The following is an 18473-nucleotide window of genomic DNA, read 5'->3' as shown; positions in this document are numbered from 1 at the left end:
GAAATTATCTAGGGAAAAAGTTATAGAAGTTAGAATAGGGCCGACTGATGAAGGTGTGGAGAAGAATATTTCAACTCTTCTTCTTCCATAATTGGTTGGATTAAAAGAAAACTTAGGCATGTAAAATCAATAATATTAAATTCGGAAGAAAGATTTCTATAAATTAAATGTTAGAAAATAAAAAAAAAATAAAAAACTTGTAATCAAGAATCTAAGGCTTGGTATAAAAAAAAATTCATTTACTTGTGCATTGTAATAGTAGTTTGAATAGACTTAATACCAAACAATTAAGACGTTGTTGAAATTTGTGAATTTAAATAAGTAACCACGGTGACACTCTTCTATGTAATTAATATAGTTGAATTATTATTTTAAGTGGAGAGACTTTTTCTCACACCTTGACACTAACATGTACCCTATCTCTCAACTAATGTAAAACTTGTGAATTTGAATAAGCAACCATTAGAGTTTGTTGTTCTTCCATGGAATCAATACCCAACTATTTTAAGGGGTGAGATTTTCCCTCACAATTAGAGGCTTGTGGAAAATGCACCACATAACATTAGGTTATAGTTCTTTTTTTGTTGCTTATTGTTTTAATATTTATTTAATTTATTATTGGTCGAATAAATCATAATTCAGATCGAGCTCTTGACTGAGTCAATGTTTAATAAATTTATAACACTAAACAATAGGACACTATTGAAACTTTATTAATTTGAATAAACAACCATCTAAGCTCTAATGTAATCAATACCAAACTATTTTAAAATTTGAGATTTTCCCATACAATTAGATACTTGCATCTAGTCTCTTTTTAAAGGGATATGAGACAACTCAATAGATGTCACTATTAAGACTCAAACCAAATTTGTTTAGTAAGGAAAATATAACACATATAGCTAGATCACAAATCTTTTTTATTGACTGTTGTTTAATGTTTATTTATTCTATTATCGGTCGAATGAATTAAGATTTAAACTAACTTTTGGACTGGGTCAATGCCTAATCTGAGTTTGAATACATCATTTTCACATTTAACTTATGAATGACAAACATGCATAAATCTCCAAGTTAAAAAATGCATTCACTTATGACTGGTAACATTAATTCTAATAATTTGTAATATGGAACAAAAGGTCAAAACAAATATAGCAGACATGGAGATGGGGTAATTAACACGTGACTTTGAATAAGCAATATAATAAATTTATGCATAGCAAATTAAATATAATCTATGGGAGACCAAATCAAAGAAAATGAATGGCCTAAAATTTTTTCTTAACCATGTGCAAATAGGCAAACAAGTATGACCACATATTTTCACCTACTAAATAGACTTTGAAAGCACATTTATCCTAAAACAATACTTATAATCACGAATCCAAGGCTTGTTATAAAAAATGCATTTACTTATTACTTGTGATAGTAATTTTAATAGACTTGTCATATCAAACAGTAGGACATTGTTGAAACTTGTGAATTCGAATAAGCAGCCATCCAAGCCCGATGCTCTCTTGTGGAATCAATACAACTAAAATCTGTCCAATCCCATAAGCTATCTCAAGGGGTGGGAGTTTTTCTTGTTAGAAAATTTTTTGATATGTACTAACATTAATTATAATTTTAGTTTAATAAAATCGAATAATTCAATAATTCAATAACAATTTAAGTAATCAACAAAAATAAATTCAGTATAATTAAAGTTTATGTTTTGGGTAGATAACATTAGTATGGATCTTAAGGTTTATTAGACTTTATGTTTTCAATAGTGAAAAACTCAATGCTTGTGATTGTTAAGACTCAAACTAAAGTTTAGTTGGTTAGGAATATGTACCACATACCACCAAGTCATAATTTTTTTTTTGACTACTATTTTAATATTTATTTAATCTATTATTTATTTGACCACTGATTAGACCAATTAAGACTTAGACCAACCCTTAGACTATGTTTACATTTGATCTAAGTATGAATACATTGTTCTTACATTGAACTTATGAATTACAAATATATATACAATATTAGGTTAAAAAAAATGTAATGAAAAATCTAAGATTTGGTATAAACAATGCATTTACTTGTGACTTGTAACATTAATTCTAATAAATTAATTGTGACTTTGAATAAGTCATGGAGATGGAATCATTAACACGTGACTTTGAATAAGTGTATAATAAATTTATACATAGCAAATTAAGTATAATTTATGGGAGACCAAATCGAAGAAAATAAATGGACTCATAGTTCTTCTACCTTCATTCAATTTTTTCTAGAGAATATACAAATATTTTAGAGATTTGTAATTATGTAATCAACACAAACAATAAAAACTAATAGGAGAAGAAGAAAGAGTTCTTTGAAATTAGACAAATTTAAACATTTTGATTATTAAATCAAATCACATTATAGATCTCGTGTAGTATCTTATTACATTCATTTTCTCTTATCTACATTTAAGCACAATGTAATAGAAACATATTTTTGTGGTTAAGATGTCTTATTGATCTTTTACCGAAAATAGAGAAAATAGTACAACCTTTGTGTGTACAAACGTTTACATTATCATATGTGATTGTTTCTTCTTATCCATGGGAGGAAGAAGAAACAAGAAGAAAGGGAATATTAAGCTAAATTAAGCCAAGAAACTAAAGTTATCAAAGTAATTATAAGGATGAATACTATATGCACAGAGCAATTATAGTAATAATCAAGATAAATCAAAATCTTTTAAATCAAAACCTTGTAAAGATATTAAAAGAATATTTGAAATAGGAAATTATTACTTTTGGGATAATTTTAAAAGGTGTAAATAATAAGAAAACAAGGAAAGAAAATATTTGATCAAATTATTCTCCAATTCCATCAGCAAATGAAGAAGGTGTGGATTTACAAATTGCACAATTTTACATGCACTCATTTTCAGTACCAAATTAATTTTATTCATCGTGTAAATAGTTATAATTTTATCTTTAATTAAAATCATTAATAATATGATCACATATTATTTGAATATCCAATCTAATATTAATGTAATTTTGTTATTTATTTTCAATGCTAATCCTACTTTCTTAACAAGTCTTGGTGCATAATAATAAAAAGTCTACTAACTTTCTTGTTTGCATAATAATAAAAGGCTAATATATAATTATTGCTTATTTCCTGATATAATTTTCCTAGCTAATATATTCCTTGGATCAAGCTAAGGTGGCCTAATCCTCTTTATAGGCTTGAATCACTCTGACTTGAATTTTCAACCGAAGAGACTTGGAAAAAGTCCCATCAAATTCGCCCGTTGAGAGCCTGGACTTGTTGAAGAACCACTGCCACTTCCTGTGACAAGCTCACTACTATCGCCAGAAAGCGCTCCCCTGGACTAGAACTATTGTCATATCATTTATTTCGTATCTAATTTCAATTTTAATTCTTTAAAAAAATGTTCTAAGGAGAATCTATTTCCATACAACTTTTTAGCAGAAATACAAATATGATCCATTTTCACAGAGATATAAATTCATCTTCAGCTTTGGTAGCATACATGGATGAAAACCTGCTAAAACCACAACCATTTAATACCAATAAAACAACAGAGCCTTAACTAGCAAAGAAATAAATGAACGGAGGGGCAAGGGCATGTGTTTTTGGTGTAATGAAAAATATGCCTTTGGGCATAAGTGTAAGAAAAAGCAATTGTACACTTTACAATTGCAAGTAGATATAGGGGTTGATGGAGATCCACTGATGGATGATGATAGAGAGGTAGTGGAGGAAGAGCCGAACCTTCTGCACCTGTCCCTAAATGCCCTCAATGGTTCAACAGGTCCTAGAATCATGAGACTGCAAAGGATTCATGGAGGGAAGCCCATCTTTATACTGATTGATTCTGGAAGTACTCACATTATTGAGTGCAAAAAGAACCTCTAAACCAGGATGTAGACTTGAATCTATTAAAGGAACAAAGGTGAGAGTAGACAATGGGCAAGAATTAGAGTGCAACTTGATGTGTGAGGGCTTCAGTTGGAAAATGCAAGGACAATAATTTTGTATGGATGTCTACATTCTTCCCCTAGGGAATTATGATATGATCTTTGGAATTCAATGGTGAGCTGAAGAAAATGTTGACTTTGATTTTTTAGCAGTGAATTCTCTATTTTTATTTTATTTTTTTGTATAATAATAGAGATTGGTTTTGTAGTTCAGAGAAAGTAGGTAGTCTAGATTTCTGACACTAAAAAGTTATTTCTTCACTCTTTTCTTTCCATTATTTGATTAATCTATGATCAATAAAATTGACCTCAAATTAAATCTTTAATTTAACAATTTGGTTCTAATTCTAAAATTTATTAGTGATTGTTTACCATATCTCTTAAAATGGATTTAGTTTAGATAATATTTTATTATCAAAATTGAAATATTATTTTAAATATAGATTACTTAGAAAATTATTAGGTATAAATGATTATTATATTTAATAAAATTTTGTATGTATAAATAATTATTATGTTTGATTAAAAGTAACACTTAAATGTCCTCAAATATAATTATTCTAAAATATTTTTATATTATTTTAAAATTAATTAAAAATAAAATTATTTTTGTTCTAAAAAAATAATAAATAAGAATATAATTATAATAAAATTAAGATTACGTGGGTAATATTTTAATATGAAAAGTGAATATGATAATATGATTACCTTACCATTGACAATAAAAAGTTATCACAATCTTTTATTACTTATAAACTAAATAAAAATAATATAAGTAATAAAAAGTAGATTATTAGAGTAATCTCTAAAAGTTTGGTAGTCAAATACCACCTTATTCTTTTATCAATAAAATTTTGTATACCCATTTTTGGTACACAATTTGTGTACACAGATGAGGTGTTATTATGTGATTAGATGTTTCTTTATTATGTGATGACACATGTTTTAAAATCACCTAATTACATGATAACACATCACTGTGTACATAAATTGTGTACCAAAAATAGGTACACATAGTATTGCTCTTCTTTTATAATTCTTTTCTTTAACATTATTCTTGTTCAATTATTATTTAACTTCTCAAACTTAAACTAAAATTAATCTTTTTAAATAAGTTAAATCATATATAGTCTTTTATTTTCTACTCAGTCACACTCTCTTGTTACTTTTTATCTAATTCAGTTTAATTATAATAAAATTTGACATTCTTAATACTATTAAATTCGCTTATTAGATTTGAAATGATACTTTATATATAAGGATATATGACTAATTAAGATATTGAGCACTATTATCACTCAAATGTCTCATCAATGGTAGAAAATATTTATGAGTATTTCTTAGACTATTTTTAAGTCAATTTATTATGCAAAGTCTTCACAATGGCATGGTGTCCCACAAACTTTAAAGTTTTCAACAGCCAACAAAAATATTTAGGAGGCCCAAAGACTATTTCACAGCCAAGGTTGGATGAAATGTAAGTTTTTATCTATAAAGTTCTACAAAATCAAATTCTCATCCGGTATCTACTTTTGTTAGTGAATTTTATTTGATTTTTTGGCAATTATTCTACTTATTTGGTTTTTTTATTCTAATGACAATTCTTTTTTCTTTTACGATAATTTTTTCTTCTTTGACATGTTTAAACGACTAATTCAAATAAATTGAATTCAAGCTCGAGCTAGTCATTACAGATTCAAGTTGAGCTTAAGTTGACCATTATTCAGAGTCGACATAAATCCACCCTTCATGGCTTCCTGATCACTTCCATGGTAGTTCGACTATGAAGGTCAAGGTGTAATCAGCTATACAGACATGACAGTGGGTTGTGTCAACCACTCCAACACAGTGTATTATGCCTAGAGATAGGTCAACCTACTAACTTGTCAAGGCTCACAGCAAGACCTAGAGCTCCTTAGAACATGCCTTTGCGAGCCCTTATTGAGTTGACCTACAAAATTATACAATATTTTTTTCTAAATTTTTAATTATTTATTATTTTTTAACTAATCATATTGGATCAGCCAGTAGACTTTGCCTTAAATCCCCCAGCACAACGTGGATGGCCTACAAATCATATCCCCATGAGGTCAAACCAAAAAAGAAGGACCTAATCTAGGCAACGGATTGCCTTGAGCCCTTGCCATGTTGCAGAAGCAAAAGTTATTGTAGAGTTTGTTAAGTTTAATTTTACAAATCACATTGATTTAGTCAAAAAAAATTTTTCTATTGTTTCACTCATAAACATAAATTTGTAATTTCAATGGTAAACATTTTCATTAATAATAATGGATGTTAAAATACATCAAACTCGTAGATTGGGGTAGAATCAAAGTGGACTAACTCTGAACAAGACCTATACAATCTAGCTTACTCAAATCCAATTATAAAGATTGACTCATACTTAATTTATTTCATCTTAACTCGATTCAAGCTCTACCAACAGCTAATAACAAATCAATGTACAAAGTAACAACTAAACAGCAAGGGAAAATAGCCCTAATGGATGAATCCAGCCCCATTCATTTTTCAAAGTTTACTCTGAAGCTTTCCCTACTGTGATTGCTTGGCTGTGACTCCTTGGAGATATTCCTTCAAGCTGTGCGACTCAGGTATTATGTCATGAAGCTGAAGCCCGTCTGTAAAATTCAATAATGCCGACTTGTGACTCTTGATTCTTAACTTCATGCCCACTTTTTTGTAGGAAATAGAGGAAGGAGGAAGATCAGTAACGACGTCCAATCTGTTTTCAATGCGCAGGAGATGAAGATTGCTAAGTGCATTGAACACTTTCCTGAATCCTTCGTTTCCAACCTTGGGGCTGGCGAAGACAAAGGCCGTGACCATGCATGCTTTGTTCGAACCTGTGCGCTTATTGTATTGATTGGTAACTATATCAGTTGCGTTCAATGTTGCAAGAGCTGCACCGAGACTGTGACCTGCTACTGTTATACTGATTTCCTCTTTCCTGTACTCGGGCTTGTTCACCAGATTCTTAACAGCATTCAGCACCTACGCAAATATACCACAATAGAAATACATATCAAGAAAAAAGAAAATGAAAAAATCAGTAAATTATTTTGATTTAATTAAAACCGGTTAATTGAATATCTTAATGAAAACTTACATAACTTGAATGTGATACCGATATGGTTCTTGGGTTATGATTTAGGTAGACAAATGTTTATTTGACCTTAGCCTTGGTTTCCTTTTCAAAACCCAGATACAATAGTTTTATACATTAAAAGTTGTTATTCCGAAAGTTCCAGCAGAGGAAGACATGTTACTGTGAATTTTAAAAAATCTATGGTTTTCGAAAGCATGGCACATCAGAAATGTTTCATGAGAGGACGACAGGTCATTGTAATTTTATGATGTTTATGGATTCAGAAAGCATGAGACATCCGGTATTCCTGTAATCTTAAACTGTTTAAATTCAGTATTTCTATAATGTATATGTATATGTCCTGCGAACTGAAATGATTTTATTTTATTCATGCAAATTTATCTTATGTTCTTACCTGGTCTCTAGCACTCAATTTACTGGAGGAGGGTTCACTATCAGGCGATGTGTAGATTGAGAGAAACCCTTTGTGCACTTGTGGATCAAGGCACTGCCCAAAAATCTCAGAAGCTGACACTTGATCGAATTGAGCATTCTTGAACCACTCAGCCAGAGAAAGAGTTCCTCTCCAGCAAATCAAAATGTCTCTTCTTCCCATCACTTTCTTTCCTTCATCTGTGGCCACAGCAACATACCCAAACCACGCAGACTGGTCCTCCACCATCCAGTCGATCCAGGAAGCAACGTCTGAGTTTGCAAAAATATAGTCAGTCACAGTGTATAAATTCCCAGGTGTACCTGTTGCAATGGCAGCTTCAGAAAATAAGTCTTCCTTTGCATAAGCTGGACGTGTTTCATCTTCTGAGTTAACCGAGTCATAAATAACTTGAACTCTTTCACCATAGAGTTTTATATAGTTTCCCAGATTGCTGTTCAGAGGTTTCAACAGACCCTCCCAATTGTTCTTGCCACTAAGCTTCTTCCAGTTCGCCATCTCTCTTCTCTTCGTTTTGCTTTATCTTGCTGTGGGGAGACACTCATACTACTGCATGCCATTTATAGAACGAAGGGAGCCTGGAAGAGAATTAGGCAACCTTTTGGTCTCACGATTATATTATTTAGGAAATAAGCCATCTTTCGCAATTAAGAAAATTTGTAGTGTTTTTTCTTTTTTTAAATTTCCCTATCACATTTACGATCCAGATTCAAATTTCTTTTATTGAGTAAAATAAATTTCATATCTCTGTATCGAAAAACACTTAATTTTTAGTATTTTTAATTACTAATATCAAATTAATTATCTTGTTTAAAAAAAACAATTTCATTTGTGTTTTCACTTTTTGCCATAATTTTAATTAGAAATATTAAAAGTTCCATCCGTTTAATAGAAATATATATATTTTGTTACCCCATCATATGAACAATTTAGAATTAGGCCAAAGGACTATTTCCCACCCAAGGTATGCGCATTTTCCAAGTTTCCCTCTGTTAACTTTAAAAATCTCATTTACCCACCTGTGCACAGTTAAAACTAACGGTTTCAAAGGTAAAATCATCATTTTTTTATATTATAAAAAATAAACTTAAATTCAATTTACTTTTCCCCTCTAAACCCTAAAAACTAACAATTTTCCTCAACCCAAGTTTTAGAAAATAACATTTTCCCCCCTAGTTTCAATTTTTCAAATTCAATTTTTCGGTGTCGTTTCTTTCTCTCCGGTGACCTCCAGGAGACGACTCTTTCTCTCTAGCACGGTCTCCTTCAAGTGGCTCTCCTGGGAGTGGTCGTCTCAATGGAGATGAAGAGGATGATGCCAAAGAGGAAGAGTCGTCACCTGGAGGTCGTCGGAGAGGAAGAAACGACATCGAAAAATTGAATTTGAAAACTAGAAACCCTAGGGGGAAAAATGCTATTTTTTAAAACTTGAGTTGGGGTGAAATTATTAGTTTTTAGGGTTTAGGAGGGGAAATGATATAACTAATGGACTCAGTTAATTTTAATAGCCCATAGGTGAGTAAATAGGATTTTCAAAGTTAACGAGAGAAAACTTGCGAAATGCACATACGTTGGGTAGGAAATAGTGCTTTGGCCTTAGAATTAATAAGAGGTATTGAATAAAAATATGATAAAATTTTCTCTCCAGTATTGTGTCTTCTAAGAGGTCTTACTCCCTCATCTAGAGTAGTTTGCTCCTAACAATTGGTGCTCTTAAGTCAATCCAAAGAATACTAGCCCATAAACAATAATTAACCTCCAATTCACGATATAATATTTTTATTATAAATCCAGTAAAGCTCATTTAACCAAACTAATTATAAAGTTGCTTACATATCTATCATTAGATTTCTTTTCTTCTTTATCTATCACGACCTTAATCTAATGAAAAATTCCAAGAAAAAAAATCATCGAAATTGTCTAGAGATAAAGTTATGCAAGTTAGAATAGGGCCGGCTGAGGAAAGTGTGGAGAAGAATATTCCAACTCTTCTCCTTCCATAATTGGCTGAATTAAAACTTGTTCATCAAAGTTCACGGAAAACAAAACTTAGGCATGCAAAATCAATGATATTAAATTCGGAAGAAAGATTTCTACAAATTAAATGTTGGCAAATAAAAGAAATAAAAAACTTGTAATCAAGAATCTAAGGCTTGGTAAAAAAAAAATGCATTAGCTTATGCATTGTAATAGTAGTTTGAATAGACTTAATACCAGACAATGTTGAAATTTGTGAATTTAAATACGTAACCAAGGTGACACTCTTCCATGTAATTAATATAGTTGAAACTGTTATTTTAAGTGGAGGGACTTTTCCTCACACCTTGACATTAACATGTATCTTATTTCTCAACTGATGTAAAACTTGTGCATTTGAATAAACAACTATTAGAGTTTGTTGTTCTTCCATGGAATCAATACCCAACTATTTTAAGGGGTGAGGTTTTCCCTCACAATTAGAGGCTTGTGGAAAATGCACCACATAACGTAAGGTCATAGTTCTTTTTTTGTTGCTTATTGTTTTAATATTTATTTAATTTATTATTGGTCGAATCAATCAAAATTCAGAATGACCTCTTGACTGGTCAATGTTTAAAAACTTGTAACACTAAACAATAGAACACTACTGAAACTTTATTAATTTGAATAAGCAACCATCTAAGCTCTAGTGTAATCAATATCAAACTATTTTAAAGGCTGAGATTTTCCCATACAATTAGATATTTACATCTAATCCCTTTTTCAAGGGATATGAGACAACTCAATACATGTCACTGTTAAGACTCAAACCAAATTTATTTGGTAAGGAAAATATAACACATACAACTAAATCACAAATCTTTTTTATTGATTGTTGTTTAATGTTTATTTATTCTATTATCGGTCGTATAAATCAAGATTCAAAGTAACTTTTGGACTGGGTCAATGTCTAATCCGAGTTTGAATTCATCATTTTCACATTTAACTTATGAATGACAAACATGTATAAACCTCCAAGTTTGAAAATGAAAACATTGTAATGAAAAATCTAAGGCTTGATATGAAAAATGCATTTACTTGTGACTTGTAACATAAATTCTAATAGATTAATTGTAACATGGAACAAAAGACCAAAAGGTAAAAACAAGTCTATTAGACATGGAGAGGAGTCATTAACACGTGACTTTGAATAAGCATATAATAAGTTATGGGATACCAAATCGAAGAAAATAAATGGAATAATAGATATTCTACCTTCATTCAATTTCTTGTAGATAACTTGAAAATAAAGTACAAATATAAAAATATTTTAGAGATTTGTAGTTAAAGTGTCCATGTAATCAATACAAACAATAAACCAATAGGAGAATAAAAAAGAGTTCTTTGAAATTAGACAAACTTAAACATTTCAATTATCAAATCAAATCATATTAAAGATCTTGTACCTTATTTTATTTGATTATTAAATCAAATCATATTAAAGATCTTGTGTCTTGTCTTATTACATTCATTTTCTTTTATCTACATTTAAGCACAATATGGTAGAAATACTATAATCTCTTTAAATTTTAATTATCGTTATTTAATCTATATATCTACATTTGTAATAGTAACATATAATCTATACATCAGAGAACTGAGCTTTAGAGTGACCACGCTGACAATGCAAGTTCCAATTGAATTGAACAATGATCCAAGTTTAAGCATGAACAATTCAGATCAAATCTGTCCTTTGAAATAAGTACAACACTATATGTTTAAATTATGGATAATAACACCCTAAGGAATCGAATTATTATCTTTTTTATTTTCATTAAAGGAGCTAAATTTTGTAATTTTTCTTATAAATGAATTAAATTTTTAAGTATTTCATTGAAAGGATTAAAAGGAATTAACATTCATTATTTTCTATTAATAATGCCAAACTAATCCTTTTGTTTTTAAAATATAATAAATAATTCTAATTATATTTATCTGGTACCTTCAATAAAAAATATGAAAAGTTTAGTTTAATTATGAAAAAAATCTAAAATTTTAATTTTTCCAATAAAAAAAACCTTATTGTTTAATCATTTTAACAATTAAAAATTAAAAAAAGGGCATTTCGTGATAGTGGCGTAGTTTCAAATGATATCATCCTTTTAAATTAACATAAATTCGTTTGATGGTTTTAAGTTGGGCCGTCATCGTGGCCCAATAGGCCCAAGAGTCAGCCCAATATTCGGCCTGCCCTTACGCGATTCGAAGATGGAGTTTAAACGCAGCAGCATTTATGTTTCGCTCAAAAGCTTCCAACTTTCTCATGCGAAAACTAATCAAATCGAATAATCAATCTCAAACAAGACGATTCGCCAAAATTACAGTTGATTGAGCATCCGGGCATCTCAGTGATGCATTGAAGCATGAAAATGGCAGAGGTTGTTAAAAAATTCTTCATTGCATCCATGTTCATGTGGATTGCTCCTCTCGCGATCTTATTTTGCTTCAATCATAATTTAATTCCTGGTAAAATCATATCATCTAAATTATCTTGTTTTATATATGTTTTTTTTTTAAATGAATAATTTGGTGATTTAGAGCCCACTTTGAAAGCTCTGTTTTATTTTTTCTAATTTATTTACGACTTTGATTCTTCTTTGAGCTCTTGTTCTGAACATTTATGATAAAAATCATTGATTTTGTTCTGGGTATAGCTTAAAGTTTATTCTTTTATACGGGTAATTAGACTGATCAGCGTCCAAATTGATCAACTTATTTTGGAAGTCTGAGAAACCCTAATGCTAATTTGAGAATTGGGATTTCCATAACCTTTTAATTAAGATAATTAGTTGAGGTATTCGCATGTTTTAGAACTGTTGATAGTGATCACAAATCTTTAAATTGAATATTTTGGCCGTTTAATGCAATGCTTGTTAAGTACTTATTTGAAGGTGTAGTGGCAGTGAGTTTGAAATATTTGAGCAATGCTTTAGGAAGACTGTTAGCTGGTATAAAGCTGATAGGTGATTTGGTGATAATTGCTTGCACAAGGTTGATGCATCAGTTGCAGATTGTTGTTTTTTTTAATTTTGGATTTGTTTCTTTATGTGGAGACCTGGTGACGACAGATGTTGTTGCAGTGAAGATTGGGGATGGATGATTGGGACCTTACATCTATTTTGTTCCATAATTTTTAGTAATTGTTATGGTAATTTGTGACATTGTTGAAGAACTAATGGATAAACTTATCTCTTATAAATAAGCTTTCAAAACCATGGTTGTCTCTTCCAAACTGAAAAGCCTTGTCCCATTTATAGTGACTGGTTGATTTTTCTTTGCCATTCTAGATGTAAAATGTATAGTCCAATAAGACTAATAATATACTAACTTTGCTTACTAATTTATCTATACAAACTAATGTGTTTTAGTATGAGTGAGTTATTTTAATTTAGAGATAAAATGAATAATTATATTATCCAATTATGTTAATGCACAGAAGTTTATATGGATAAGTTAGTAAGAAAAATTAATAAATATAGTATTATCCGACCGGTATATATTTGCATCCTAGACATCTGTGGTTTTAATCTTCATCAAATTAAGAGATACTTTTTGGAACTAAGACATGGAAAGAAAGGCAGAAAAATGGAAAACTAAAAGAATGTGTTCGATACTGTTTACACTTGATTTATACTATCATAATTGTCCCTCTGTCTGTACGAGCCACGCTGAGTTTATCAATGTGCTGTAAGATCTGTCTTAAGAATTGTTGCTAAGTTTCCTCATATAATACTTGCTTGCTGATGCATCATTAGTTTATTCAGGTTTGGCCCATTTGTCTCCCTATGGAATGACATTGTTAAGTGGATTACTTGCTGTTTTATCAGTCAATATAGTTATTGCATTCTACATTTATTTGGCAATTAAGGAACCTTCAGACAAACACCAGCCAGATCCTGTATTTCTTGCCAAGGCCAAAGCTAGTGTCAGCCAGCCCACTGGTGAAGCTGAGATTTCTTCTGTGGTCTCTAAGAAAGAAAAGTAGGACAGCCAAAGCCTTTCTCATTTCACCTGTGGAAAGAGTGAAGCCGAACCATGATGGCAGAGCTTCTAATAGCAGAATAGCTTCAATCTACTTGTTTGTATATCTTATTTATGCTGCCATTTGCTATTTGTTAAGTTCAAGGTGTATGATTAGTGTAAACTCTGTTTTCAGATTAATTAAATATGCAATTTTTGTTAGCCAAGAATAAAGTTCTTGAGTTAGATTTTTAGTAGTGAGTTTCTGAATTCAAATAAACTCAGTCATTCAACGATTGCTTTATTTTTTCATTCATATCTCTGAAGATGGATCATATTTCTATTTCTGCTACAAAGTTGTACCGAAGTAGATTCCTTGGAAAACTTTTAGAAAGAATTAAGATTGAAAGTTCCAGCTTTGGATATGGAATGGATGGAATTCTAACGACAACAGTCTTAAACCAGGGAAGCACATGCGGGTGATAGTAGTGAGCTTGTCACAGAAGGCAACAATGGTTCTTCGACACTCAATCCGCAAATTTGATGGGGCTTTCTTTCAAGCCTTTCCAGTTGAAAGTGCCTCATTTTGATGATATGGGGTCCTAAAGCGTGAAAATTTGAAGTCGGAGTTAATTTTTGGACTATCCTGGTATGTCCCGAGAGCAGCTTTTACCAGCTCTTCCTTTCACATGGATGGTCCAACCTTGACTTGGTATTGTTAAATGCATGCCAAGGGCAACTTCGATCTTGACGTTCTTCAGCGATAGGATTGGCACGACTTCAAGAGGATAAGTGAAGTGAAATATGACAGTAGTTGATGCCCTTATGTTTTCTCATTTGGGACCTCAACAAGCAAGTTGCAACATATTTAGTTGCCCTTTTGCCAATTTTGCCGAATCCGACCATGATAAATTTTGTGGCCAGACATACCACCTCCTTCGCCTGTTGGTTCCCTTATAGAGAAGCACTTGACGGTAGCCCAAACACAGACTTCATGGGGGGATGCTGATGAGCTCCGGCGAGCTAAGGAGGACGATGTTGTGCTGGATGGGGAGGAAAATGTTAAGAATATGCAGCAACAAAGGCAGCCTAGATTAGGCAAGGATTATATTATTTAGGAAAATTATATGACGAAATAAGCAATAATTATATAATAATATTACGCAATTAGAAAGTACTCTTTTTGAATGAGCAATGTTATGTGCCCTTCTTAGGAAAATAGGATTTACTAGGATTATATGTGAAAATTAATAAATCCCCATCTTCTGATGTATTCTTTGAGAAATTCGCATCTTTTCTTATTGTTTAAACCTTTCAAAATTATCCCAAAAGTAATATTTTCCTATTTCAATTATACTTTTAATATCTTTGCAAGGTTTTGATTTCAAAGATTATGATTTATCTTGATTATTACTATAACTAATCTGATAACGTTCTGATTTATCTTGATTATTACTACTATAATTATTTAGATATTTCTCCTTTTATAAAACTTCTTTTTAACTCTAAATTCTTGGCTTAATTTAGCTTAATACTCTCTTCTTCTTGTTTCTTCTTCCTCCCATGGATGAAATCAAGCCCGACTGGACCAGTCTTCCACACCACATCCTCCTCTTTATCGCAAGCTTTCTCCCCACACCATTTGACGTCAGCCGTCTTTCTGCCGTCTCTCGTCTGTTCCGATACCTACTGCCTCCTCCTCGTCCTGTAATACTCAAATTTCCTCGGTCCATTTTGACAGACACTGACTTTCTCACAGGCACAGACCTCGTTTTCAATTACCCCATCAACCCTAAAGATAATATATACGTCTTCGTCGAGTCTGTGGTTTATGCCATCAAGCCCATTGACAAAGAAGCCTCTCCAACTCCAATATGGCTGGTCAAAGTCGAAGAGTCCAAACCAGGAAGAGTGCAAATCAAGGACCCCCTCACTAAACTTTGGTTTAAAAACCTGCCTAAAATTTTACCCAAGTCTTTAAACTTGCTCGATTATCAGGTTCAGGAAATAACTCGATCCTACTCTTTAGTGTCACTTGCTGTCCTGGGAAGTGGCGACGACCCTAATGGGATATACAAAAGACATGGCTCTTTTCATATAAAAGCGGTTTATACTTCTGATCTTGATGAGACCGATGATGGGTTTGCTGTCATGGCGAGGTTTACAGGACCAATGCTGAGTTTATGGAGAAACGTGGACAAGAAATGGAGTCATATAAACATGGGGCTGGCCGTTCCTCAGTATATTTGGGATTTTATTTATCATAATGAGAAATTCTATGCTGTGGCCACTACTGGTTTCACTCTGATGGTGGATTCTAAATCTCTGACTGTTACTACATTTTTGGACCCTCCTAAGAGTCTGAAACGTTCGTCCATTCTGTACTTTGTAGAGGCGTCTGGAGATTTGCTGTTGGTTGCCAGGAGTGACAAATTTAAGGATCAGGAGGATTTTTTAATGGTATTTAAGCTTGATGAGAAGAAAGCTGAGTGGGTCGAGATGGTGGATGGAGAGGAGTTGAAGGAGAAGATAATATTTCTGAGCGATGATGAGAGTTCATACTGTGTTTCTGCTAGAGAGCTGCCTGGATGCAAAGGAAATTCGGTTTATTTTGTAGAAAATAAGCTTGTTTATTTTAGTGCAAGTCTAGATGGCTATCCGATGAAGGATGCTTGGGGGGTTTTTAGCTTTGATGATGGAAAGATGGTGAATCTTAGAGATTTTCCAGGCTATTCTAACCCTTTCTGGCCTCCACCATCTTGGTTGCAGCTTGAAGCAGTGCCTCACAGGATGAATACTGGGGACTCTAAAACGCCAAACAAACATAATTTGTTCCTCTGTTATTAGGATTGTCAATTTTTTTCTTAGCCTTTCGGAGTCTTGGTTGGTTTGCTAGTTTTGAGGTGTTTTTAATCTTTGGAAATTTGTTTTAATTTTCAAATAAATCAAAACCATTTTATTAACAGATGATAGTATAATTGGTCAGACTGATTAATTCAATCTAATTTTAAAAAATGAATTATTGAAAACTCATATTCAAGTCATAATACTTATTTGAAACTTATTCAAATTAGCATACAATATCATCAAAGCAATACCCAAAACAATATAAGTCAAGTCTCCATCTATCATACTAACATTTAATTGAAATTAACTAGCAAGAACCGGCGTGCACAATGTGATCCCCCTACATAAATCAAGCTGCAAAAAGCAGTAAAATCCAGCCCTGAAATTCCTCAGTCGGTGCAGAAAAGTCCAATGAAAGAGCTTCGACAAATGGAAACGTCTCCATTTAAAAAGCATTCAAGCCACTGCATGCAGCTCTCCATATCTCTCTATAAATATCATCTCCATCTCTTCTCCTCTCAAACCACAAGAAAGAGAAAATTCACAAACAAAATATACAGACCATGGCCGAAATGTATTGTCAAGGTAATCACTTAATATTTATCTATCTTTGGTATTAGCTTTTGTTTTCCTTTTTTAAATTTTATGCCAACTTTTTGTTGGTGTTAATTTCAGGGAGAGGGAAGTTCTTATGGCCGGAGCTGGAGAGGCGAGATGGAGTAGAGGCAGCAAAGATAATTGAGAGACAAAATCCTAGGGTGCATGCAGTGATTCTCAGAGAAGGCACCATTGTGTCCATGGATTTACGTTGTGAGAGGGTTCGAGTGTGGGTTGATGACAATGGAATCGTCACGGAAGCTCCCAAAAGGGGCTAAAAATTTATATATATATATATATGTGTGTGTGCGCATGTATGTATATATGTAGCGCTCTCCTTTTCATTTTTTCTTGTTGTGTTATCTTGTTAAGTTTGTACTCCTGAAACTACCTCCGTTTTGCAAAATAAATATGTAACTCTCTCCTTCTTATTCTCTTGTTTGTTGATTAGAAGCAATGGAAGTTTAAAAAACTTGACAAGTCTTCCTGAAACTCACTCAGGATTCTTATGCTAACTTTGGCTGAAGCAGAAATACTAAAGCCCTTTCTAGCCAACTTTTGGCTAAGACTTGTTTGGATGCAGAGAAAATTATGATTATTCCTTTTCTGATCCAACCAACTTAGTGTGAATTAATAAACTATGTAAACTCATTTTAGATATATATTTAATGTATGTTATCATTTAATTATATGATTTTGAATTATAATTAAAATAATATTTAATCATATAATAATATATCTAAATATGTATCAATTTATATATTTAAAATGTATTGTTCTGATGATGTATACTGATTATGTATACGAACCCAGTAACTTCAGACACCATTATTGTTTTTTAGGCTAAATAACTATTTTCCACCCAAAGTTAGATGAAATGACATATTTTAACTTTTAAATTTGAAAAGTCAAATTTCTATCCTCCAATCAAAATCTACGGTTAATTTTAATGGGGAAAAGATATTTAGTTTTAAAAAGCTACTTGGAGATATATGGACATTTCCTTCATCTTATTTTAAAAATTATCATATTCGATTCATATATTAAAAATATATATATTTATAGTTCTAATAGTTTTCATATAATTTATTAATTTTTTTTAGAGGTATAATTATAATTTTTTAAATTATTGAAGAATTTTTTAAATTTAAATTTTTTCAAAAACACCCTTAACTTTTTAGAATTTCTAAAAAAGTCTAAAAATTTTATTATCACTCATAAAATTTTAAAAAATAATAATTTACCCCAAACATTCAATTATATATCATTGATACCTATAATTATATTAGTAATTTATTTATTTTAATTGAAATTAATATATATTAAAGGTATAAAAATTATTTAATAAACTTTTGTGGGCACAATAAAAAATCTTCTAGCTAAATAATATATGAGTAAAAAATTAATTTTTTTTAAATTTAAAAGATAAAAATTTGTCTTTATCCACCTATAGACTATTAAAAAAACGGTTTTAAAGACAAAATCATAATTTTATTTATAATAT

General features: G+C 31.4%; 3 protein-coding genes across 4 annotated transcripts; 2 read left to right on the top strand and 1 right to left on the bottom strand.

Annotated features, from left to right (window-relative positions):
* Positions 1–6370: 6370 nt before the first annotated feature.
* On the bottom strand, positions 6371–8067 carry LOC123228239 (phospholipase A1-IIgamma-like). The gene is made up of 2 exons (XM_044653561.1): positions 7508–8067; positions 6371–6998 (listed from the first exon to the last, which is right to left on the bottom strand). Exons 1-2 carry the CDS (start codon positions 8042–8044, stop codon positions 6540–6542), a joined length of 996 nt encoding a protein of 331 aa, XP_044509496.1. The 5' UTR covers positions 8045–8067; the 3' UTR covers positions 6371–6539.
* A 3714-nt stretch (positions 8068–11781) lies between these two features.
* On the top strand, positions 11782–13747 carry LOC123227056. 2 transcript variants are annotated; one of them, XM_044651679.1, is made up of 2 exons: positions 11782–12031; positions 13330–13747. In XM_044651679.1, the coding sequence occupies exons 1-2, from the start codon at positions 11929–11931 to the stop codon at positions 13548–13550; spliced, it is 324 nt and encodes a 107-aa protein (XP_044507614.1). In that variant the 5' UTR covers positions 11782–11928; the 3' UTR covers positions 13551–13747. The 2 variants fall into 2 exon arrangements, with proteins under 2 accessions (XP_044507614.1, XP_044507613.1); XM_044651678.1 differs by having other exon boundaries at positions 11784–12031; positions 13321–13747.
* A 1341-nt stretch (positions 13748–15088) lies between these two features.
* Positions 15089–16372, top strand: LOC123226819 (F-box protein SKIP23-like). The gene has a single exon (XM_044651334.1). The coding sequence runs from the start codon at positions 15089–15091 to the stop codon at positions 16370–16372; it is 1284 nt and encodes a 427-aa protein (XP_044507269.1).
* The last annotated feature ends 2101 nt before the right edge of the window (positions 16373–18473 follow it).

This window comes from Mangifera indica, chromosome 10 (genome assembly GCF_011075055.1).
Source record: "Mangifera indica cultivar Alphonso chromosome 10, CATAS_Mindica_2.1, whole genome shotgun sequence".
NCBI classification, from domain to species: domain Eukaryota; kingdom Viridiplantae; phylum Streptophyta; class Magnoliopsida; order Sapindales; family Anacardiaceae; genus Mangifera; species Mangifera indica.
Note: the sequence above shows the minus strand (reverse complement) of the source record. Positions and strands in the feature narration are given on the sequence as shown.